Below are 25,487 nucleotides of genomic sequence, written 5' to 3'. Positions count from 1 at the left end.
GATCACCGCTGAAGGCAACCGCCACGCCTGGCATGAATTTTGCCGATGGGAGTTCGAAGAGCCATAAACCGCTCGAAGAACTGGAGGGGAGATATCTGGATCAGGTGCAGAACTTCTGGAACAAGTTCACCACTATTGTCGGTTGGCACACAGCATAAATCAGGTGATTAGTCGGCCGGAAGAATTTTCACCCTTCCTCACTGCGGGGATTATCTACCTTATCCCTTAGAAGGACACGGTGCATGACCCCGCAGATACAAGACCGAATACTTGCTTACCAACCCTCTACAAATTCATAACGTCCATTATTAGTGGAAGGCTCGTTGCGCACCTCGAGACCAACAACATTCTGTCCGAGGAGCAGAAAGGCTGCCGAGTTGAGTCAAGGGGTTGTAAAGAGCAACTCATTATCGATCCGGTAGTTGTAGAAGAAGCAACTAGAGGCCAAATAAACCCTTTTAGTTGCTATATCAATTATTCCAAGGCTTTCGATATCGTCCCGTATACCTGACTAATCGATGTCCTACATCTGTATCGCATTGATCCGAAACTAATAAAGTTTTTGGCGAGAGTCATGGAAGGGTGGCATACCACCTTATCAATGCGTACATCTGAGGGTGCTTATACCTTCCAGAGGGATTTGTTGAGTCCCCTTTGGTTTTGTATGGCACTGAGCCCCCTTTCATGGCTACTGAATGATGAGGGCATGGTTTTGCAATAAAGTATGGCCTACGAACTAAGTGCGAACTGATACACTTGATGTACTTAGATGACATCAAGCTATATGCTGGTACTGACGAACATCTTAGAAGTCTGTTGTGAATAATAGACATGTTCTGCCATGACATTCGGATGGAGTTTGGATTAGACAAATGTCGAATCCAAGCCATCGGCAAAGGTCATCACGAGCCGCATGCCGGACATAGCATTGGTGACCCCCACATCCAAGCTATGATCGAGACATACAAGTAACTAGGAATTCTACAAGGAACCCATGCTCGAGTTGGTGATGTGAGGGATGCTCTGCTGTCCGAATTCCTGCAACGTGTAAAGTTAGTACTGAAATCGAATCTCTCGGGGAAGGATAAAATAAGCGATCTGGAAAACGTCCAACGGTGTCCAAATTCCGAACTTAACTTCAAAGGTCGATCTTTCAATCCTCTGAGCGAAATGAAGTCAGACCAAGAGCGGATCGATGAATGGAAGTCGAATGCAATGGACGGTAAGCACGTGAATTGTCTTTGGCAGTCATTTGTCGAATAAATTGCTGTGTGCTGGGGAGCTCTTTGCTAAGACGGAGGGATTTATGTGTGTCATTCAGGACCCCGTGGTCACCACCCGAACTTATAAAAAACTCATCAGGAAAGAACGGGTGGAGAACGACCAGTGCAGAATGTGTGGTTCGGCGTTATCATCAAACCTTGCATACAAGCATTATGTTGATCACGAGAACATGTCCGGGTTATCGATGCGAGCAGCAAGCATTACTTAATAGTTCTGCTTACAGCATGTATGAGGCCAGCAAGTTCTGACTGATCGCTATATTCCACTCAACAAACCTGACGTACTATTAGTTGACAAGAAGGGTCGCTCCGCGTATATAATTGATGTTGCTATCCCCAATAACAGCAACATCGAACAGGAATATTTAGTGAAGAAGGTGAGCTATGAGCCACTGGCTCAGGAAATCATAGAAATTTGGCGTCTCGAGCGGGTGGTTGTAGTTCCCATAATATTGTCAGCTACAGGTATTGTACCTAAATCCCTCACGGCTTTTCTTGATGTCCTGGGGCTTTCACACAGTTTGGTTCAAACCATGCAGGAGTACACGGTGCTCGATGTTGCGGGGAGTTCACGACGAATTCTCCCATTAACTTACCACCGGCCACCACTACCAGCGCCCCTTTAATTTTTAAGTAGGTAGGATAGTCCGAGTCGAAATGCTTGGCATTTAATGCTAGTATTAGGTAAAATCCGGCATTTGCTGAGATTGTGACAACACGGTAGAAAACAACCATAAAGCGTTATTAACTGTTATTAACTGCCCAACTTTTTAACTGGATCGCTATATATGCAATCTATGGTGAGCTAGTAAAAATTCCATTGCGTTGGTCATCTAAAGCGTATGGACCACTCGAGGATATCAAAAATGATATTCAAGGAGAAAATTGAAGGAAGAAAACGAGCTAGAAATTCAAGAATTAAGACGACGGCGGTGATATTCTATTAAGTATAGAAATCGTAGAACGCGGCCACTGAGCCCCGAAAGTTCCAAAAGAAGGAAATGTTAATAAAAGGAACTATTGTGCTTCGACGAAAAAGGATCAGGATTAGAAACCATACTTTTTACAATAATCCAGAGCATTGTCTTTAGCTTTCAATATCAACTTTTCCAATTATTTACTCTATTCGAAAGAATATTCACTAGTTTCAATATTTCTGAGATTATATATAATTTTATAATAATTTTTATATAGAATGAGTAAAGTATTGAAATTGGTTGGAACAGTTTTCAATTTTTTATTAAAAAGGTTTTTTCACACAAATTCAATATAGCCATCTGCGGAATAATTTGGCGAAAGCTGATATATGCATTATGATATGCCAAGTCTACAATAGAAACTATTTAGTATGCAAAAATTGACCTGAACCGATTCTTCTAAAACATTAAATCAAATAATGCCCGATACACTGCGAAAAACGACACGCTGAATCGGTACTGCCACATTGCAGTCGCTCCGTACAGTTTGGTAATCAGCAAATACGAGGGCGTAATCACTAATCTGTTGGCCACGGGAGCAAGTGAGCAAGTAGTAAAATCGAATTCCGTGCGCCATATTTGTGGCGATTTCGTGATTTTGCGTTGCGTTTCCCCGTTAACATCACACCGCATATAATCTAACGTGATCGTATCAAATCGATAAATTCACGGCCAATCCGAATCGGGAAAAAAGTGACAACTCACAGAAGAGTTTCTCGGCTCGCGGCCATTTGTCCCCTTTCAAAACAGAGAAAATAGAAAAGTCTTTTGTGTACCATTCGTGTTTTGTGTGCTGCTGCGCTGCTGAATTCTGGTCTTTGCTGAACGGCAAGAAGACCACGACAACGTCAGGACCGATAGAGCACGCCGAGTACCGCAGCTGCGGAGAAAACCACTCGTCAGCCAGCGAGCAAAGCAGTTGCCCCAATAGGACCCTGCCTTGCACCCTTTCAGTGTTTTAAACGAACGAAACGACCGGGCGGTTTGAAGCGAGGCCGTGACCCGTCGGTGCGCACGAGAAGGTGATAGTTGGTCGGAGCGACAAGTGCGTGAGGTGCTGCTGATTCTCTGGACGTCCCAGCGAGGCTCTGCGTGAGGAACTTGGAATAAGCACGCCAAGATGGGCACTCGAGATGACGAATACGATTATCTGTTTAAAGGTACTTTCTTTGTTGTTAGGATGGTTTCATGGCAAGTCGCCCTACGCTTATATGTCAATTCGGCTTAATTGGTTTGGCGTCGGAGTGAGGGTCCGCTTCCGCGGAGCACATTAAGACGGCCGCCCTGCGGGCATCATTCCACTACAACGAGAAGAAGCGCAATTCGCTTCTGCTGCGCAGCAATCGGAAAGTTGCGGACTAGGGCTTTGTCTGGCGTCCCAGCGCCTCGTAGTGACCGGCCCGTGGGTGGCGCTCAGGCGACAGATTAGCACTCAATAATCCCAAACGCAATCTGACACGTAGTGCGCTGCGAAGTCTTGTGAACAGCCCCGCTGGAGCAAATTCACTGAAATCTTATTAGAACAATCATTGCGACCACTTCGCGCTTTTGTCAAGCAATTAGACTTCATTCCTCTGTTCAAGGCTAGCGCGGGCGCAGGAGGAGGTCGAGGAAGACGGGCCAGAAGTCGAGTGCCGAGTTGTGTTGATGACATCAGTCTGCGATGACAATCAGCTGTTCGCAATTCGCCCGTGAACGGGCCGAGCAGCCACTCCAGCAGCGAGTGGCCACTCTTCCTCGCACTATGACTCACCACCTTGTCATCCACACTCTAATCAGCTTTTCCCACTAACCTACCCGCGAGCGCAAACAGTGGTTGGAGCAGGTGATGAGGCTGAAAAGTAATGAGCCCGCAATTGTTCTGACTAATTTCTCGCAAAACCCGTCATCGGGGCGCAATCATTTCGCTGATAGTGCTAATGTCTTGTAATTGCACCCGGGCCTGGTCCCCGCGGAGGGGCAGGCAGTGCGAAATTAGATGTGTGGCATATTTGCACTTTGCTAATGAGGGGCCAATTGTTCATGCGAATATAGCGCTCGCGCTAGAGTAGCTTGTCGCCAACGCAACTCTCCGACGAGCAGTCAATTGACCGCACAGTAGCCACTTTCTTTGGGCGGTGGATGACTTATAACGGGCTCCGTAGCTACTATTCGCTAGCTCCATTCAGCCGTTCCGTACGGCTGTGATTGATTTGGGTGTGAAAGTTAGTAATTGATTGAGAATAGTTGCGGGGTCTCCGCGGGTTACAGCTTATCGGCCCGGAAATTTTTCAGAGTCGATAGTGTGCTCCGTCTGAGACAAGTTTCTGCTTTTTGGTTGGTTCGAGGCAAAACTCACTCGAGAAAAGAGTTGACTCCGCAAATGGACGTCTGGCAGTGTTGTGAATGTGACGAAGCCAACATTATTCAGTGACACATTTCGGATTAACCGGAAATAGTTTGGAACATTCTTATGCAGATGAGTTCTGTTCCGTGAAATGTGGGGCCAAGTGACCAAACAAAACAAATACAATTTGCCTGCCGTTCCGCGATATCTAAAGATCCAATGCAAAAGATAAATGAAATTTTTGCATGTCATCTTCTAAAAATTGCTTGCCTTGATCTACAGGGTGCTTACTGTAGTTGAGGACAACTTGAGAGTAAAACTAATTAGCTTTTAGTTTGAGCATGAACGAATGAAACTTGACGAATTTTTCACACAACATTAACTTATATATCGATAAACTCATTCAATAAAATTTCCATTAACTGCAATAACCTCCTCGTTCCGAGTCCGGAAACGATTACATGCCCGAATCAAATGCTCCTTGTTCATATTGACCATAACGGTATTAATTGCAGCCTTCAGAGACGAAGTAGTGTTTCGAGGATGTTTGTTGGTTTCACGCTCTACAACGACCCATACGTAATAATCCGATTTGAGATTATGTTGTCATGGAAATTGTCAGCCATCCAATCTTGTGTCGCCATCGCTTTGTGTGAAGGAGTAGAGTCTTGTTGAAAGATGTATGGGCTGTCAGCGCGAACACTGTCAATCCAGGGTTTCACTACTGTCCCTAGAACCTCGATGTATGCAGCAGAATTCGCTTGAAATCCTTGAGTGAAGAAGTGAGGTGGCATGACATGTCCTTTGTTACTCACAATACCCAAAACCATAACAATAGCTGGCAACTTTGGGTGCATGACAAAAGGAAACTCTGTAGGAGCGTAACAGAGTCATCTGTCATTTCTGCGGTTGGCATTTTGGTCTTGGTCAACATAAATCATAAGATCTCAGGCGCTTCAGGGTGTTTAACTTTGTTTAGAAGGCGTTTTGATCGGATAACTCGCTGTTCCCGTGTTTGCTTCGACATAAACTGTCGTCTCCGCAAAACATAGGATTTATACTGGAGATCTTTTTGGACAAGTCGCCGCCTGATGCTTCCAATTCATGACGAACCTTATGAAGCAATGAACGGGCGCACTTAAGAAAATTAAAAATTTCTCAATTAGTGTGATTTGCACATATAGCGACGATAACCGCATGGTTCTTCATTTCTTGAGTAAAGTTGTAGTTCTTCATGTCTTACCTGAAAAAGAGCAAAAAGAAAAATAATGATTTCGGGAAATTATAGCGACCTATATGCATGTCTTCAAATACCGTACGCACCCTGTATATTCACAATGTGAATATGAACTAAATTAAGAATAGGTTTTAGGCTTCAATTTTTATTGTTAAGGTTTTTCCATAGAATTGATTTACAAGTTACTGCATGGGCTGATTCACAGGAGTCAAGTTTTGATAAAGACGTCTGAATACCTCTTAAAAAGAACTGCTTGAGTGACGAGCGGAGATGTAATTATAAGGGGAAATCATCTGAAGTTTAAAATAGAATCATCTGATATAGTGAAATATCTTTAAAACCTGATCCAAGGATACAATTTTGGCAACTTTATGAATTTATAAAAACTAGCAAGAAGGCTTTACTTTAGGCGATACCCCAGGAAAATTTTTAATTTCTTGATTCTCTGAAATACATTTATTGCAAGTGATACTTTAAGAACCACCTATTTAATTGAATTGTCAAATGATAATAGCCAGCTTCAAAAAAGAAGTTAAAAGATTCACATATCAAATGAAATGAAGAATTCCAAAAGCATTACAGCAGCACGAAAACGAGCGAACCAGAAAACAATTTACCAGAGATTATGTAGACGTTATGAGATGAGAAATCCCAAGTGAATCACCAGAAATTCGAAAGCAACGACTGTCTCCAATGGAACCCAAACATGATGGAACCAAATTTAAGCCGGAAGAAATGCATCCAGCCTACGCTATTCCACCGAAAAATCGTCGTAGATTAATGTGAACTTTAATGCTTAAACCTGCGCCGGGCTAGAAATGTCAGACTTCAGATGCTGCCAGGTACATGCCGAGATAAAGAAAAAATCATAACCGAAAGAACGGCTAAAATGCACTCGTAGAAACACATCTGCGGGGCTCGAAATACATTGCTCCACAAGGTGTTAATTATGCTACATTCAACATTCCGAAATATGAACCTTGAAACCAAGCAATTACCAAGCTTCCGCACACACCTTGGAAGGGCTTCTCCCGTCAATAATTTAGACAATAAGTCAGTTTATAGCTTCGGCATACTATTACTTTTCGGGGCACACATTTTCTGCCCTCACTCTTCTAGGTTTCACCCAGTATCAGAATGCAATCAATTTTTAAAAATACTAATCAAGCCTTTTCATTTTATATGTTACATACATGATCATATTTTGTGAAAAAAAAAATACACCCCCCTTTCCCATATCCCCCCAACGCAAAATTATGCTACTCGTTGCATGTAAAAGGACTTACAGGCAGGCAAATATTACTCAAGGCTCTGGACGTTCGAGTGAGGCAGTATTTAAACATGAAAATATCAAATAATATCACAAAATATTTTTGACCGATCGCAAAGTGAAGTTGCGTGGGCCTTTTTTACGTATATTGGACAGCAGCGGGGTGAAGGTGGTGACGTATGCTGACGACTTGGTGATATTAGTATCATGGAAGTTTCTGTTCATTATGATCGACATCATGGAAGGAGCGTTGCGAAAGGTGTGCCTGTGGGCCGCAAGATGCGGACTCAGCATAAACCCAACCAAAACGCAACTGATGCTGTTCACCACCAAGACAAGGATACCCGAATTCCATCTACCAGGGCTGACTGAACAAAGATTGGTTCTTTCCTCTAATGTAAAGTATCTGGGTGTAATCCTGGATCCAAAGCTAAATTGGAGATTGAACAGAGAACTGAGTGTTAAGAAGGCCTGTATAGCCTTCCATGTCTGTAAGAGAACCTTTGCAAAGAAATGGGGTCTTCGGCCGAGGATGGTTCTCTGTATGTATGTACGCTGTAGTGCGCCCGATCCTAACGTACGGCTCTATTGTATGATTGCAGGTTTTGAGTAAAAAATACAACAGGATGCAGTTTAATAGGATTCAAAGAACCGCGTGTGCAGATACTACTGCAGATCTGTGGTCCTGCCTGGCAGATGCTCTCAATGTACTCCTGCATCTCCTCCCCTTAGACCTCCACATTAAATACGTTGCAGAGTGCAATGCCGTCAGACTACATGAGTCCGGATGCTGGGCAGCGAAGCCCTTCAGCAACATCCTAGACGAAGTACCTCGGAAAATCTGGGCATTCCACACGGACTATGCCACACGCAAGCTGAACTTCACGAGAAACTTTGCTGTGGACTTTCCAACCAGGGCAAAGTGGAAGACCGGCGGCGTGTTGCAAGGTTATGACTGAGTATTCTTTAACGACGGATCAAAGGTGGCCTGTGGAGTCGGCGCGGGGTTTTTCTCGAATACACACAGTGTATCTAAGTCGTGTGGTCTTCAAGGTTTCGCCAGTGTATTCCAGGCGGAAGTACTGGCAATATTGGAAGTCTGTCGATGGCTGGAGCGAGATTCTAGCCCCAAGCGTAACATACCCATTCTGACCGACAGCCAAGCGGCCATCAAGGGCTTGTACTCAGCGACGACATCTTCCCGGCTGGTGGGGCAGTGCAGAGACGTGCTGAACCGTCTGGGCGGCACGCTCAAGGTCACTCTCCTCTGGGTTCCCGGGCATAGGAAAATAGAGGGAAATTAGCGGGCTGACGAATTGGCCAGGCAAGACTCTGCTCTTGGCAGTCCTTCGGCGAATACAATCAGTGTTCCGCTGGCGACTGCCGGGGGCCGAGTCTACCCACACTACCTACGAGCCGCGGGCCAAAGATGGTGAACGCTCATGAGCTGGGCCAAGTCAAGGAGAATTTGGCCCGCTTATAAAATAGTCCGATCACTAGAACTCCTGTGTCAGACGCGTGCAAAGGCATTCAAGACTACGGCGGTTTGCACGAAGCACCGGTCCGTAGGGGACCATGCCAGTAAGCTCGGCATACACTACAATTCGCAATGCCGAAGCTACGGAGAAGGAAGGGAAACTCTCATGCACTTTCTCTGCGATTGCTCAGCTTTAGCTAGAGTCAGGTTACGGACACTTGAGTAAACCTCTTTGGGAACCTCAGAGATATTTCTAGTTGCAGGGTGGGAGAGCTGCTTTCTTTCGTGAATGCTACGGGCTGGCCCTGAAGATCCCAGCCGACTAGACTCTGCCTCCCTGCTCCCATAACAGCAGTCACAGCCTTAGGAATTTGTGGCATCAAAACGACGCATCAAAGCGCTAATTGTGCTCCTCGAAGCGGCCACTGATACCTACCTGCGTGGGACTACAGATGGTGTGAGGATATCATTAGAGCTCACCAATATCATTTGGGCATTAAAATTCATGCCAGGACGCTGTTCAATTACTTTCTTCAAGTATCCTCAAATAAATTATTGGAGAATGACAATTCAGGTTGAAAAGATCCAGGTTAAAGAATGGTGCTACCACCAATAACCTGATCAGTGGCAAGGATTGATCATGGAGGTTCGCTTGGCCTTAGTGGAGCTTAACTGAAGTGGCTGGCTCTGCCCAGCTCGGATGGCAATTCGTCCTTCTTCGTCAGGATGAAGGGATGAGTAAGTTAGAACTATTCACGGAATATAGTATGGGTATAGACTGCGCTATTGGCTGTTTCTATATCAGACAATTGACTGTATCTGTCTCCAATAATAGACTGGGAGCAGCGTGACTGAAGTGGCACGGTTTGCCGCTTTACATACAATTCATGACACGAAATGAGTACAGTCGAAACCGAATATAACTATATCGTTTGTAACGACAGATTAGTTATAACAACCAAATTGCAAGGTCCCGGCCGAATCTTTATATAAACTAATAAATAACAGTACCGTCTCTACCGACAACGGATACAGCGACATATTGGTTAAAGCGACGAAACTTGATCAATATTCATCGGCTATAACGACCAACCGTTTACTTGTTCCAGCAAAACAAAGCAATACAAACAATTTCCAAACTTATACATACTAATCTATGAAGGAACCTTATCCGGTTTTCTTCCGCGCTCTTTGTCATTTGACCTTGCATGTTTTACGACTTATTAAGTGCGATAGTTGACTGCATATTTACGCGGTCTTATGTCGCAAAAAAAGTGGAAAATGTTTAATATTGAACTATATGGAGGTTCCAAATCGTGAGTCAAACAGAAATGTGGAGCCTCAAACGTTACAATATCAACGGTTTGGAAGAATAGAGAAAAATAAAAGATCTTTTCGAGAACAACACTTTGAAAATTAAATAATCGAGGACATCTGAACAGGCTTTATTGGTTTAAACATTAGAGGGCAAATAACATCACAATAAGTGTTCCGATCCTGAAATGAAAAGCCAACGGCTTCGCTTGTCTTATGAAAAAGGAAAATTTCGAGCAGTTGTTGTCTACAACGTTTTCGTGTTCGTCCTAATATTGCGGCAGGAAAAGTTTTTTGAAGAGTGGCTCTTTCATAAGTGGCATGCGTTGTGCGAAGGATACAAACCAGAGGAAATTTTTAATGCGGATGAAACTGCATTGTTTTATAATTTAACTCTTGACAAGACACTTAAATTCAGAGAGCAATGCAAAAGAAGAATTACAGTAACATGAGTGGATCATGCGAAAAAAGAAACAAATGCTTCAGAATATTGACGGCGACGGCGAAGATCCAAAAAATCTTAGCGTTCTAGAAACAATTCTAATAATATTGGAAGCGTGGAAAAACGCCAAACAGCCCACTATAGCCAACTGCTTTTGCCATGTAGATTTTAAAGATCTCTATCCATCACTGCGGAGGACGATGATGATGAACCGCTAGCGAGAAGGATGCAATCTCCTACAGGTGAAGACGGCAACGTACCACTAGCGCAATTAATTGCTCAGTTGCGCAGATCTACTGCTACAGAACCAAGGATTGAATTAGAGGAATTTATTGGAATAGATGATAATGTTGATAATGTGCGTTTTAGCTACTGAAGAAGAGATTCTTGCAGAAGCTAAAAGTAACAATCAACCAACAACAATATACGAGGCTCTTAACCAGTTTGATACTGATGATGCCTTGACGACAATGAAACGTAAAATGCAAAACATTTCAGACTCAGCTTAAAGAAGAAAAAACAGACTAAAATGACCGATTACTTTAAAAATTAAGTGTAGTCTATGAACTGTATTGTATGTACATTCATGACAAAACCCGTCTAGTAAATTCAGGTCTAAGTCGGTCGAAGCAGGCCTAACTTTTGTATACGGACTTGAGAGAATCCTTTCATATAATTTTTTATTGAACTGTTTCGTATTCTAGGTGTTGGATCATACTAACTGAAGAAAAGAAAATCCTGAAGAAAAGTTCAATTATTATTTCGTATTCACATAAGTGAATAGTGAATTCTGTTAGATTCATATTTCCAAGTGTAAATGCGAGTTCTTTTGTATTGAAATGTTAGTATTCGCCTGGTTAGCGAATATTATCCCCTAATGGTCTGATCCTGATGTACGCATGTATGGAGGATTTAATATCCAATAAGGAAATTTGGCGTTGTAGGTATAGACGGGTGGGAAACCGGAAGCTGGGCGCTTCAGGTATGAAAGGTTTTGTGTATTTCTTTTATAAAGTGATTTGAGTGTGCATTTGTCCCATTAGAACCTAGCCCGTAATATATGCATATATTATGTGAGAATATTCATTGCAAATAATGTTCACATTCAAAGTGTTAAATTTGCACAGAAACGGCAACTTTGACTTATTATAACTTTATTAGTAATAGTGCGATTTCCACCAAACTTGACAGGTTCATGCTCCATACTATAGCTTGCATTGCCTCGTGATTCTAGGATGAACTTAAGGGCGGTTTTCATGTCAATTACTAAAAATTATAGTAATATACTGTTATTAATTTTATTTGAAAGGATATCGGTATGGAAGGTATTTTGGAGACTAGCCATCATATAGTGGCAGCCTCTTAAAATTTTTTCGGTTGGGCAGTTGCTGAGAATGGCCCCGTTAAATAAATAATCACTTTTGATCCCCCGAGCTCCCCGCTTTGCCAACAAATGTCAAAACTAAGACCAGCTTCGGAAAGTACTAACCGAGACCTATCATTTGATACACCACATGACTATATTTGGTGGAAAAAAAATACACCCCCTTTGGCATGCATGGGGACCTCTCCTTAAATTCGGCGAGAAAGGATGTAATTCACTGAGTGCGTGAGCATTCATAGTTCCCACCTTTCGACCAAATTTGGTGTCAATCGCTGCTATAGTTTCCGAAAATAATGCGTGTGACGGACAGACAGACAGACAGTAAACTGATTTTAATAAGGTTTTGTTTTACACAGAACCCTAAGAGGAACTTCGACGTTATTTTCTACACAAGGCGAGCCCTAGTTTACACTGCTGAAAAAAACCAATAACTATATTGCGCTCTCAGACGATGAAATTCGTTAAACTCCATACTCTCCTGGTCTAGCAACGTGTGATTTCTGGTTATTTCAAAATATTGAGAGGAAGCCCCTTTAATCCTAATGAAGTAATTATAAATGCAGTCAAAGTCGAAATTCTGAAGCTACAAAAAGACGATTTCAAGGAATGTTTTGAAACGGTGATCTATAGACTCGAGAAATGCTTTGAAATCAGCCGAATCAATTCTCTTGAGCATGATTTTTGAGGATTTTGCTTATTCAGATTGTTTCAATTAGCATTTTGCCCCTTGGTTTCGAGAATTAATTGCAACCCCAACGTTTCAACTCCAGTTTCGAGGAATTTCCGCTGATTAGGTTCCTTGTTGTGTTATCTTATCAACACTTTGCAATGTTAAACTCGTGAGCACTTAAATTTTGTAGAAACGAAGAGTTTGGTGCATTTTTGATGAGCCGTTGTGTTCTTGGATTGGGCTGGATGAGGCATATAAAAGGGGTCGCAAAATGAATGTTACAATTTAAATTCTTAAACTATTGTATCCGAATGGTTCAAGTGGTTAGAGCTTTATAAACTTTATAACTTTTATTTATGTGATAATTAGAATAAAACAATTTGCTTAAATATGGTATACTAATGTTACCCAATAGGAATAAAAAGTGATATCTTGCAAGTATTGGCAAGTTTCTGCTTCTCAGATTGTAACCTTTCGCAACATTTCGGGTGTTATGACCGCGATTTCATCACAAATATTGTACAGTAGAATCCAGATAGTTCGTATGGTCAAGGGACTGACGATTTGGTGCGAAATATCGGGATTGCCTTGCGAGCGTGTCCAGCACCTAACGTGTCAGAAGCAAAGGATTCATACCATACATTTACTATAAGAGTATTCAAACGATACAGCACGGAGCGTGTCGAACACGGCATCAAAGAAGCCAAGAAAACCCGTCTCCCGGTTTGAATTTGTATCACCGAAGAAAATTATCATGAATGTACGCGGTCGGTTCATTCCAATAGGATTTCGTTCTTGAATCAACGATTGTAAAATTAGTAGCCACAAATACAACTACCGTTCTTTCTGCATGACATTATAATCATTCATTCATTTATCCAAATTGATGATAAATTCATTTCTGAAAAGGGGGAAATTGCAATATTATATTATTTTTGCGAAATTACACATCAAATCGAAGTGCGCATTGGACTCTACGCATGCAACCACTTTATATTTACGAAAATTAGGCTTGAATTCTTGAGAGGTACATTTTGATATAGATTGGCCTCCAATGGAACAATTCCTAAAACAAACTGATGTACATGTCTATGCTTCTTCGCATCCAATAGAATAGCTTTTCAATTTCTTTACTGGGACACCGAATATTCTCATAGTAGTGGATGGAGCAATTCTTTTGTGTCTGACACGTTCAGTGTTGAACACGCTAATTGTAGGACAGAGGCATCTCATCAAACACCGCCTTAGCTTTGCCCTAGGACAGTGTGACCGGTCCAACCACCAATCGGTCCCCAGATATTGATCGCTCCCTTCTATCCATTCGCAGACATAATATGACTGGGAGTTATATTCAGGATGAAAACAGCCTTGTTCAGGCCTTAACTTGACTAAAGCAAACAACGAGGGCACTTTTTCGGCTAAATACCCAATTTAAAAGAACGACTGACGATTTCGTTGAAGATACAAGCAATGCGATCCTTAAATAAAGAATATGACATCTCGTCAGGACACCCTAATAGTACCCTTTGATATTAAACTTACCCAGCCTTTCTTAGGTTCGGAGATATTTAACCAAGATAAATGGCCTGATGGGAGAGAAGGCAGGGAACGAAGAAAGCAAAAACATATTTGAGGAAGTATTTCGTGTTCTCATATCCTTCAAAGGAAGAGAAGCCAGTAAACGCCACGCATAGCTAGAAAAGTTTCTCTAACTGATTGCATCATTGACGGCCTCTTTTAATTGAAAAGTCTAAGATTTTATTCAGATGCATTCAAATCCGTTGAAATCTCGACAATTTCGGAATGTTCTTAATTTTTGGAGGATTCCAAATTGTGAATGTAACAAATTTGTAAAAGTGAACTACTTTTCTGAAAAATGCTCAATTCGGTGCAGTTTATCATGCAGTTGATTCTTCCTATTTTCGGCCAAGTGTGATAAGCCGATGCACTAAAGTATGCTTTCTTGAGATTCGGCTTCAAATCAGTTCCATTTATCAACTTGTTCCTGGTTAGTCATATTTTATAACGCATTCTTGTACATGACCAGCAACTTTCTTCCATTTTGCATTAAGGCCAGCTTATGACTCTTGGGTGGAATAAATTTATCCGAACTTGAAACTATATTCGGACCTTGAGAAAATTGGATGTAATACATCGGCCTTTTCGAAACTGATATCAATCTGAAAATATCGCCTTTTTCTGACGTCGGATAACGTCTCGCTGTCGGCGAAGTTTCGAAATTTGCAGGTATCCGACCAGCAAAATGTACATCCCTTCAAGTCGGTGTTTATAACTTCGACTCTTTTCCATTCCTACTTTAAAACTTTTGAATGTCTCATCCCACCTCATCACCCGTCTCAACTGAAATCTTTCAAACCGTAATAACCCGTCTAAAATTTATCCTTCCATTCCAACAAATGCGGGCAACTGAAAACTTGTCTTAGTTTTGAAAAAGTGGGGGGATTACCTTGTTTTGATTGGTATAGAGACAATAGTGCACAGAACCAACAACGTCCAGTGTTTTCTTCTACGTTAGAATATGCACGAATGTTTCGCTTCAAAGCACATCCCACTATATGGAGATTTTCCATTTCTCACGAAGACTTCATCTGCGTAATTGAAAATTGCGGAATGCAATAAAACCATAAACATAATTTATGACAAGCGAAAACGAAATCACGTCGTAACGGAGAACTGCAATGTATGCGAAACTTATATTAGCAATAAATCTGTTCAAAGCAGAGAAACAGCATTTGCTTCTCGCTGTGAATAATTCCATGGACTGATTTCAATCATAATTCTAACTCGATGGCTGTAAACATTGTTCTCCCACTCTGGAATGCCTATTAGAACCCCATTGACTTATTGACCACTTGCAAATTGATGCGCTGATTAAATTTAGAATGATTTCGATATTGTTTCTGTTTTGTCTCTTTCACAGTTGTGCTTATTGGGGATTCAGGCGTAGGTAAAAGTAATCTACTGTCAAGGTTTACTAGGAATGAATTTAATTTGGAATCAAAGTCAACAATAGGTGTAGAATTTGCAACGCGAAGCATAGAGGTAACTATCAATATCTAATCAATTAGAAATATGCTAGTAACACAGTAAGATATTTCGCAGGTCGACGAAAAAACTATAAAAGCTCAAATATGGGATACAGCCGGTCAAGAGCGTTATCGTGCAATAACATCAGCTTATTATCGTGGAGCTGTTGGCGCACTGTTGGTTTATGATATTGCTAAGCATTTAACATATGAAAATGTTGAAAGATGGCTTAGGGAATTACGTGATCATGCTGATCAAAATATTGTGATAATGTTGGTTGGCAATAAGAGTGATTTAAGACATTTGCGTGCAGTGCCTACGGAGGAAGCGAAATCATTTGCCGAACGGAATGGTCTCAGTTTTATTGAAACATCAGCTCTCGATTCAACCAATGTAGAGACTGCATTCCAAAACATACTCACAGGTAAATATTTTTATTTTATGGTAAGACTTATATGCAACTGCTGACATATTCATCTTTATCTTTATTATTTTATTACTGATTTACATAATTACAAAACAATCTATTCAACGTAAAAAGTGATGCGAAAGATTGTCGCTGAGAGTAACGATATTTTGCATTACTTCAGAATTACATTCCAAAAAACAAACTCAAATTGTGGTCGTCATGAAAAACGTAGTGACTAACAAATATACAGCCCCATGATTTATCTTATTTTTCTTGCATTGTTTTTTGATCACGGTTAAGAAATTCAGCTTAACTTTCGAAAAAGAAAGCAAAATCTTTGAATTGAATCCAATCTTTGCAGTGATTGTTGATTGTTTAGTCTGAATTCTGAAGGCTGTCTTCGTCTATCTAGCAAAAATCCAAACGGAAGTCACTCCTCTTGTAGGTTTTATTTTTTGACTCTTAAATGTACGGAAAAATTGAAAAATAATTTACCTGAGTGTAATTACGCGGTATTCCTAGCGATTAAATTATTTGAAATAATTAAAACTTGCTTTTTTCTATTCGCTAGTGTTATTTCTTGGTCTTGCATTACCCGAGGTGTCTGTATTTGCAAGACCAATAAATAACACTAGCGATAAGAAAAAGCAAGTTTTAAATATTTCAAATTAAATAATTTAGGGTAATGTCATCCGTCCAGTTGCTCTCTATGGTTCTGAGTGTTGGCCGACTAAGACAACGAACGGCGTCTTGCGGTAATGGAGACGAAGATGCTGCGTTGGACTAGTGGCATGACACGTTTTGATCACATCCGAAATGAGAATATCCGCGATCGATATGGGGTTGCACCGATCGTGGGAAAATTGTGAGAGGCGTCTTCAATGGTATGGTCACATAATTCGCGCTAACGGAGAATTCACTTGCCAAGATTGGTCTGAACATCGAAGTTGAAGGTAAGCAACCAAAAGGCCGTCAGAAACAACGGTGGCTTGATGCGCTGGATGGGGAGTTAAAATCCTCCCGCTTGCGAAATCAATCACGACGAAACGACCCCGCTTGTGAACGAGAGAAAGGCTGAAGAAAAAGGAGAAGAATTATTTTAAGTAAAACCCAAGCTAACATCTGGAGTTCGGTTGTGAGCCGGGCTAACAATTACAGTGTGTTCATTAAGAACCTTATTTAATAAAGATAGAGATCAGAAATCAGGATGTAAATCCTCTAGTTAACAGTAGGATCGCAATTGCATTTCCATTTCAGTTCGTGTTAAATTCAGAAGTATTAGGTTTTTGCACATGAAATGGTGGATTTGGTACTAACATTTGAAACAACTGTAAAGATTACAGAAATTTATATAATTAATCAAAATAGGTGCCAGTCGATTCAAAACACTTCCCCCAGCGAGATACAAGATCATGTATGCCAGTTTCGTGGAAGTTTATAAACTCGCCGAAGGCAATTTTGATAACCTCTTCATTCCCAAATTGCTTTTCCGCCAAAAAAGGTCTAAATGCTTAAAAAAGTGGCAGTCGATTAGCCGTCCGGTGAATATGGTGGATGAGGCAAGGTCTCATATGCAATTCGTTCAACTTTCGAAACGTTGTTCTGGATACATGAGGTCGTGAAGAAGTATCATACCATCTCGACCGTTGAATACTCAATTTTTGGTGCATTTCCTCTAGTTGGGCACAGTATTTCTGGGCATTTATCGTTTCTCCAGATGCCAAAAAAGAATAATGGATAACTCCAGTTGTAGACCACCAAACAGTTATCATTATCTTCTTTGGATGGAGGCTCGGTTTTGGCATATGCTTCGGTTGCTCATCAGCATCTAACCATTGTGATGATCGGCGATGATTGTCGTATAATATCCGCTTTTCATCACATGTCACTATTCTGTGCAAAAAGAAATCGCTTCTGTTGCGGGAGAGTAAAGAACTGCAAATTTCCATTCGAAGCACTATGTTTTGCTCCGGAAGGGCATGAGGAAACCATTTGTCTAGCTTTTCCACCTTTCCAAGTTGTTGCAAGTGCCTGGAAACTGTCGAATAGTGTACGCCCAGTTTCTCTGCAATGTCTCTCACAGATTGACGTGTGTCGCATTCGACTAGCAAACGCAGCTCATCGTTGTCAATCGACGGCCCTGGATGTCCACGTGGCTCACTTTGAAGGTTTACGTCGCTTGACCGGAATTTTTCGAACCACCGCCGTGTGGTTCGTTTGCTTCCCGTATCAGCTCCAAATGCGCTGTTAATGTTCCTGGTCGCCTTCGCTGCTTCATGACCGAATTTGAACTTATACAGAAAAAGTATGCGTTTTTGGCTCTTTTCCATCGTTTTTCCTTTTTATTTACTATTATTGCAACGATGGTCAAAACTGAAATGACACCTTGATTAAATGTAGGAGTATTTATAGTCAAAGCTCTTACGGTACAAAATCTTGCCAGTCCTCATTTATTCCTCGGAGACTTGGGTTCTTAGCAAGTAGAATTGCGAACTTTTGGCCGCGTTCGAGAGAAGAATCCTCTGAAGAATTTTCGGCCCCCTACATGAGGATGGACGATTCCGTAGCCTACATAACGACGAAATCTACGAGCGATACCATGACCTTCCGGTTGTGGATAAAACGCGGCTCAATAGGTTACGGTGGGCGGGTCACTTAATCCGTATGGATGAGGATGATCCCACCCGGAAAGTCTATAAAGGCAATATCTATGGTAGAAAAAGAAGACGAGGCAGACCCTGCCTCAGATGGAGCGATGGCGTGGGTCAGGACGCCAAACAGCTTCTAGGGATATCGAATTGGTGGACCTCGGCGCAAAACCGGGATGTCTGAAGTTCCTTATTAAGGCAGGCCTAGACCGTTGATGATGATGATGGAGTATTTATACTTCATTATCCGACACCAACAGCGCCAACTGGTGGTGGTTTGATACAGCAAATTCGCAACTAACTTCACTTGATTGCCAAATCGGCCATTTCATGTGCAACAACCTAATATTTAGGCAACCGACTTTTTGGCCAGCAGCTTCCTGCTTTTAGCAAAGTCTAACCTCGGCCAAACGATGCATGCATACATCAACATCAGCTTTATTGTGGATGCGTACAGTGAATTCATTGTGGTGGAATTCCCCAGGTCTTACCTATCGGAAGTTATACTGCAAGACAACCATCTGCAGTATTTCTGATGTTGCTCCTAAATATGATGCTTTCACGTTAGTTTGAAGTCGTGATAAACCCAAAATATTCCACTGTTTATATCAGTTAGATTTTCGCTTCTGATATAGTGGGTGCTGATCGTTTATAGTGGGCATAACTGGTCCAACCACATATACGGCTCCATTCGATTTAGTTCATTTTAGATTTGGTTTAGATCTCTGCCGACAAGTGTGAAACGGTGTTTAGCTTTCAATTCGGCAACTATTTGAAACCTTATAGAACCGAATGCTCCTCCGGCACGAATATTTGGGTCAAATAAACAGTTTGCCGAATGGAACTGTGTATGTGTGAAAGGATTTCATTCAGTTCGATTTGTTTTAGGTTGCGACCGGAAACAAACTAAACCGAATGGAACCGTATATTGTGTGAAACAAGCCGGACCCTTAATTACTTTTGGTTCTTTGTACACCAAATCAAATCGTATTGAAACCAGATAAAAAACCATTCGTGTCGTGGTTTCAATTAGGTACTGAATAGACACGAAATGAAACCGAAACAATTTTTTACCTTTAACAGTAGCGACCGAAACAGAACCTAATCGAATTGATCCATATAAATGTGAAACAAGCCTTACGAAGGCACCAAATGACTATCTAGAAAGTTATCATGGCCACGTCACCCGCAAGTGCTTGCGCAGACATCTTTGTGTCCTCCAGAAGCCATAGTGTCCACCAACAATGGAAAGTGCTAGCTCAAGTGAAAGTTTCTTTTTTGCTACACAATATAATACATTTATTTGAAAATCTAATCTTACTTAACCCAACTGTCTTATTTATATAATTTTTATCTCTTTCTAGAAATCTATCGAATTGTATCACAGAAACAAATACGTGATCCGCCAGAGGGCGACGTTATTCGACCGGCGAATGTGGAACCGATTGATGTTAAGCCAACTGTATCCGCTGATTCTGTTCGTAAGCAATGCTGCCAGTGACCGCTTGATGCGAGTATCCCAACCTCCGCAACTAACAACAAACATTTTCGTATTTTTAGTAGAACAGGTAATGCGTCCACACCTCTCGGTATTCATTTAAAACGAACCACACTAACATAGCCCTCCCTCTAAACTATTTCTTTGCAGAGATATATGCATAAATAAGTTGGATGAATAGATATATCTAAAATAACAGAAAAATCATTATATTTAAAGCAAGAACAATTGCTCGTGGAAATAAAAGTTTAAATTTATCTAAAAATAAAGAGACTATATGAAATAGAGAGAAGGGTAAAAACCAATGATTTTTGTGGGAGCCAACAACAACAACTACAAGATCATAATTGAATGTAATAATTTCTAATTGAATTTAAGGAAAATTATCCATTATTATACAAACATTATTGATGAATAAACGAATGCAAAACAATTTTTTATTCGAAAATGCGCTTTTATTTTGTTCTCTTCCGTTTGATGTTTTGTTCGAATTTTCGTTTATGTGTTATTATGCCTTTGTTCTGTACGTTTTGTGTCATTACGCATACATAGCAGTCCCATACGTAACATTCTATTGACTACTCATAAATACTTCATATAGAGAACTATTAAACGGATAATTACATATTTTTAGAGACATTGCAACATTAAGAGTGTAACTAGACTTACTTGAACAACTTCACAATTGCAAACATTGACGAAATTATAGTAACGATTCAAGCTTAACAAGTAACAGCACATAATTCCATTCCACAGTTCAGGATCATTTTCGCAAGTTTCTATGAGTTGCTTCGTTTGCTTATTCTCGCCCTTCTGCACACACTCACACTTCTTGCAATCGTACACAATACAATTACACGTTTTCTACTAATTTTTAACATTCTATCCTGAATTTGCGAGTTTCTTGAGGAATTTTTAACGAAAAGTAAGAAAAAGTAGTAATCAAATAGTAGTAACGCATTTTTTACAAGAAGCAAATATACTTTTAATTCTAATGAACCATTAGGGATGGCATTTTTTTAAAAGATTGTTATTTAAATGTGATAAATGAAAATTCGCTTGTACTCTATGTAGACGTACATTTACATACCAACTATGATGTATGGAATATGCAGCATTAGAAGCGACAAACACAAATAAACTACTATTTTGCAGCCTAATATGAAGTCACCCATAATTGATGCAAGCAGCAGCTGTTCAGAGTTGTTTTCAGTTTTCTTTTCTGGGACGAAATGTAATTTTAAAATATACATGCGGTATGCAAAATTATGAAAATGGGTTGTTTAATAAATAAAGTTATAAATGTCAACATCGTTTTTCTTTAGGATGTTCCCTTTCAAAGCTTATTCGCTACGGACCATGGACCAAATTTGCGGCTTGAATTGCATTTACCCTCATTCACCAAGTGAGTGGATCTGGGATAAATTAGCGATTTTTTAAAAATAAGTAAGCATTCAAATCGTTTTGCCATTAGACAGATTATTTGAAATTAAAACTTTAAATAGATTCCATAGAATTCACAGCGAGGAAATGTTCCCCAGCTGACTATATGCATTCGTATCAATACGCCCAAATGTTGACTTAAAAATTTTTATTACCATTCTTCTGTCAGCCACTTCTGTTTTGTATTGATTCAGCGAGAACTCGACGACAAATAAAATACGGCGCATGCAGGCCTTGCAACATTTTGTTGCTTTGTGTAGCATAGGACAAACACACAATCTCTCCTTTCTTATAATTATTTTCTTCCTATTTGATTTTTAATGGAATTATGATCACACTTAGTGCTGTCTAAGCGGTAAGTGTATAGCAATAGGGGAAACGAAGAGTCCATAATTGGAGCAAAATTACGGATCCAGAGTATTAGAACCTGATATTCACACTCTCATCATACAATTCGCCCTATGCAAATCATGTAACGAAAAGCCCCCTTTTGCTTGGTTCAAAAACGACTAGCCTATGGTTAGAAGAATAAAATAGCAATGCCATTATCGATATTTCGAGAAGAAATTATCCCCTCCCTCAGAGGTTGACAACAGCAAACCACCTTTCCCTTTTTAAGGTCTTGTGTAAAACAAAACCTTACTAAGAATGTCTTGAGTATAATGTGCGACTTTGCTCCAGGTACCCTCACTCTATAGCATGGCATCAATTATAATGCCCGGAGACACTTGGCATCCTACAAAAGAAAAGTGATGGCGCTCCCACCTTTTGCAGAAGAAAAAGGTGTTGCAGGCATCATTAACCAGATCCTTGCAGTAAATACAGGCGGGCGACTGTGATTTCAGGTTTGAGCTGCTGGGCTAGGTAATAGAAGAGAAGAATTGCGGCCGTAAGTCTTTGATGAGATGCGCGGTCCATCTTCACCTCGATTTCCTTCGTCAGGATTGCTACCACGAGCGGTTCGCAAGGCTTTCGCGTTGTACTTGGTCTAGAAGCTTGCGGTACATCTCTTTATTAAAGGAGTCAGCCCTTACTTCGGAACTATAAAGAACAAACTGAACCGCTCTCATCAGCAAACGACACTCACTGGGTAAGGGAGCAGGCGATTGCTCGAAGAAACTCATCTTCGCGTCTATCATGATGCCGAGGCATTTCACCGCCGACAAGAGCATGGTAAATACATGACAACCCTCTCCTTGATCAGGACAATAGCTTCGGTTTTTTCCAGAGCTAGGGAAAGTTCATGCTCAACCATCCTTCTTCTAACTCCGCGCATCACCATTCCCAGTATGCGCAGAGCTTGTTCAACTTGTATTCTGTGACAATCAGTACCGCGACTCCAACCAGATGTGATTCATCGGGTACTTCGAGTCGTAGTGGCCTATCGTATAAGGTGTTCTAAAACTTCGGACTAAGGATAGATACCTGAGCTGCTCCATTGCGTTGTTCTTTCCGGGTCTCGTAGAGCAGGGTGCGGTCCTTTAAATGATTATTTCCTGTTGACTCCTTTGTGGAGTCTAAGGCATCCACACAGTTTTTTAGCTGTTATTATCATTTACACCCCATATTTTATTTACGATTCAGCGGAGACAAGCACAAAGATGAACACAACACGCCCATGACGACTAATGTTCTACTCCCTCAACCATTGTGTTTTCGAAGAGTTCCTCAATATCCGTAGAAGATAGCATACAATTGGGTCAAAGTGCTACCGATATTTAGTACAATTTTTTTTTTGAGAATAGGGTAGGTGATTGCGTTTACACACAAAGTGTTGGACTCTTGCAACCGCATGCTGTCGGACTACCAACTAAACACCTCCCTATCATCAGAGAACTAGCCTGGACCCGTTTGACACATTACTTCGGGCTAGCCTTCCCGCTCGTCCGGCTTTGAGAGACTTCAAGTCACGGAATTCCTTTCACCAACGGGAGGGGAGAGGAGGAAGGGAGTCGTCAGTTCAGGGAAGCCCTTACCTTCCGATCCCTCCGCCGATCGAGTTCAATTTTCTTTGCAATAAGAAGAGCCCGAACATAATGCGCAATACGATTCCAGCTGCCAGCGCTCTTCACGCATCTCTTTGACAATGTTGTCTGGAGAAAGCTCCCCTGTGTCTGCATAAAACTGCTGACGAAAGCCGTCCCACCTCTCACAAGAGGAAAAGGTATGTTCAGCGTCGTCCGACATTCCATTGCAGAACATGCAATCAGAAGATCGCGCCTTCTTAATCTTATGCAGGTAAGACTGAAAACCTCCATGCCCACTTAGAAGTTGGGTAAGGAAGTAATCAATCTCATCGTGCGCTCGGTTCAACCACGGGTCTAATTTGTCGAATAGCCGCGCAGTCCATCTGCCCCTTGGCACATTTTGCCAAGAAAGTTGCCACCCGGTAAGGGTGCTCGCAAAGCTCCCCACCTCTGCACTTGAGCAAGGCGTTTACGATGCACCTCTTTGTCAACCGCATCAGCCCATACCTCCGCACATAGAGCAGAACCGACTGCGTTGCTCCCATAAGGAGGCGTCTCCTAGTTGTTATAGGGTCCCCGCCATTTGCCATTAGCCAACTCAAGACCGCGACTCCAGCTGCAGCTCTTGTTTTTTATAGTGAGAACCGCTTCTTCGAGCTATCTTATTGTGAAAAGGGGGCAATCCTCGACGTTTTCCGCGCTATTTACATTAACTCGTACAGGGTGTCTGGGAAACAATGCCCGCACAATGCGATCTATCTGGTCGGTACTGAGTATGCAGGGCCTCCGCAGAGCCCCGATTTTCCGGGTGACAAGCTTATAGCCAAGTCCCCACGGGTCCTCATTCACCTCGTTAACAAGCCAGCTGCGAGCTTTGCTTTTATTTATAGCGCTGCGCAGTCTCCTTTTTGCTGATCTATACTGTGCCTTTATGGCACATGCCTCCCCGTTGGCGTTCAAACGTTTTGCCAAACGGTAGAGCTTATGATACTCCCTCCGTAGGTCGGCAATTTTTGCCGTCCACCAGTACATTGAAGCCTCACACGTCATCGTTATCAGGTTCATCACTGAATTTACAACGATGCCGGCTGCGACACTACCACCCCCTGGAGCAACCTTCAGCGCTGCCCTGCCTGCTCCAAGAGCTTCGATGTTCACCCTCGCGACATTCCACAGGCAGGGGGAGCGTCGCGTTGGTGCTCACCGGCAAGTAGCGTCAACCACTTCGAACGCGATGTACTGGTGATCACTTGCCGGGAAGTTTTCTAGGACTCACCACCCGTCTACCGATGATGCCAGAGATTCCGACGCAAAGTTGATGTAAGGAATGCTTCCTTCACAGCCTGGGCGCCGAAACGTTGGCGTGGATCCGGTGTTTAAAACTACGAGCCCGGTTCTCGCCACCATTTCCAGAATCCGTTTCCCTCTGGAGTCTGACTGAGGCATGCCTCATTCAAGAGCCCTGGCAATCACTGTCTACGAGGATTCGACACTTCGTGCTCGAAACGGCGTCCTCCAAAGCATCAACCCGGTGCCGAAAGTCCGGCATCGTCTCGTTCGGCATCAGGTAAACGCTAAAAAACGTTATCCCTAAACACCGGATCCAGACAAATCCGTTCCCCCGGCCTTCGGCAAGAACACGAAGTCGAACGTCGTCCCGAACCCAGATGGCAGCGGTGCCCGATAAGTCGAGATGTCATGAGGACGGGTCCTTGTTTCGGTATTGCTCGCTAATCAGCACTAGATCAGCATTTACTTCCGCAGCGAACTGTGCTAGCAACTCGTGACCGGTTGCACTTCGGTACATGTTAATTTGTAAAATGCGGATCATGTCGTTCGCACCCTAGCCCTCTCCAATTCCGTCCTGAAGATCGGACACCTTTCCGAGCCCGCAGTGTGTGCGCGACGCTCTCACCTGACGCGCTACGATCCCTGCAGAGAACGCAACTCTCCCTTTCATTGCAGGTCTTCACTTGATGACCCACTTTCCCGCATCTCCGGCATGCTGTCCTCCTGTCCGGTCCCATGCAAGTTGCTGACGTGTGTCCATAATCCAGACACCTGTAGCACTTGGTGGGGACTATCTACATTTGC

General features: G+C 42.0%; 1 protein-coding gene across 1 annotated transcript; it reads left to right on the top strand.

The window, feature by feature from the left end:
- Positions 1-2,763: 2,763 nt before the first annotated feature.
- Positions 2,764-20,431, top strand: LOC119651296 (ras-related protein Rab-11A). The gene is made up of 5 exons (XM_038054817.1): positions 2,764-3,420; positions 15,322-15,443; positions 15,504-15,852; positions 19,850-20,053; positions 20,134-20,431. Exons 1-4 carry the CDS (start codon positions 3,381-3,383, stop codon positions 19,984-19,986), a joined length of 648 nt encoding a protein of 215 aa, XP_037910745.1. The 5' UTR covers positions 2,764-3,380; the 3' UTR covers positions 19,987-20,053; positions 20,134-20,431.
- Positions 20,432-25,487: the final 5,056 nt, after the last annotated feature.

This window comes from Hermetia illucens, chromosome 3 (genome assembly GCF_905115235.1).
Source record: "Hermetia illucens chromosome 3, iHerIll2.2.curated.20191125, whole genome shotgun sequence".
Classification (NCBI taxonomy): domain Eukaryota; kingdom Metazoa; phylum Arthropoda; class Insecta; order Diptera; family Stratiomyidae; genus Hermetia; species Hermetia illucens.
This window is presented reverse-complemented; position numbering and strand designations above follow the sequence as displayed.

Coding starts and splice junctions, on each gene's coding strand:
- LOC119651296 (XM_038054817.1), top strand. CDS start 3,381: ATGGGCACTCGAGATGACGAATACGATTATCTGTTTAAAG. Junction 15,444..15,503: donor TTGCAACGCGAAGCATAGAG/GTAACTATCAAT, acceptor GATATTTCGCAG/GTCGACGAAAAAACTATAAA. Junction 15,853..19,849: donor ATTCCAAAACATACTCACAG/GTAAATATTTTT, acceptor ATCTCTTTCTAG/AAATCTATCGAATTGTATCA.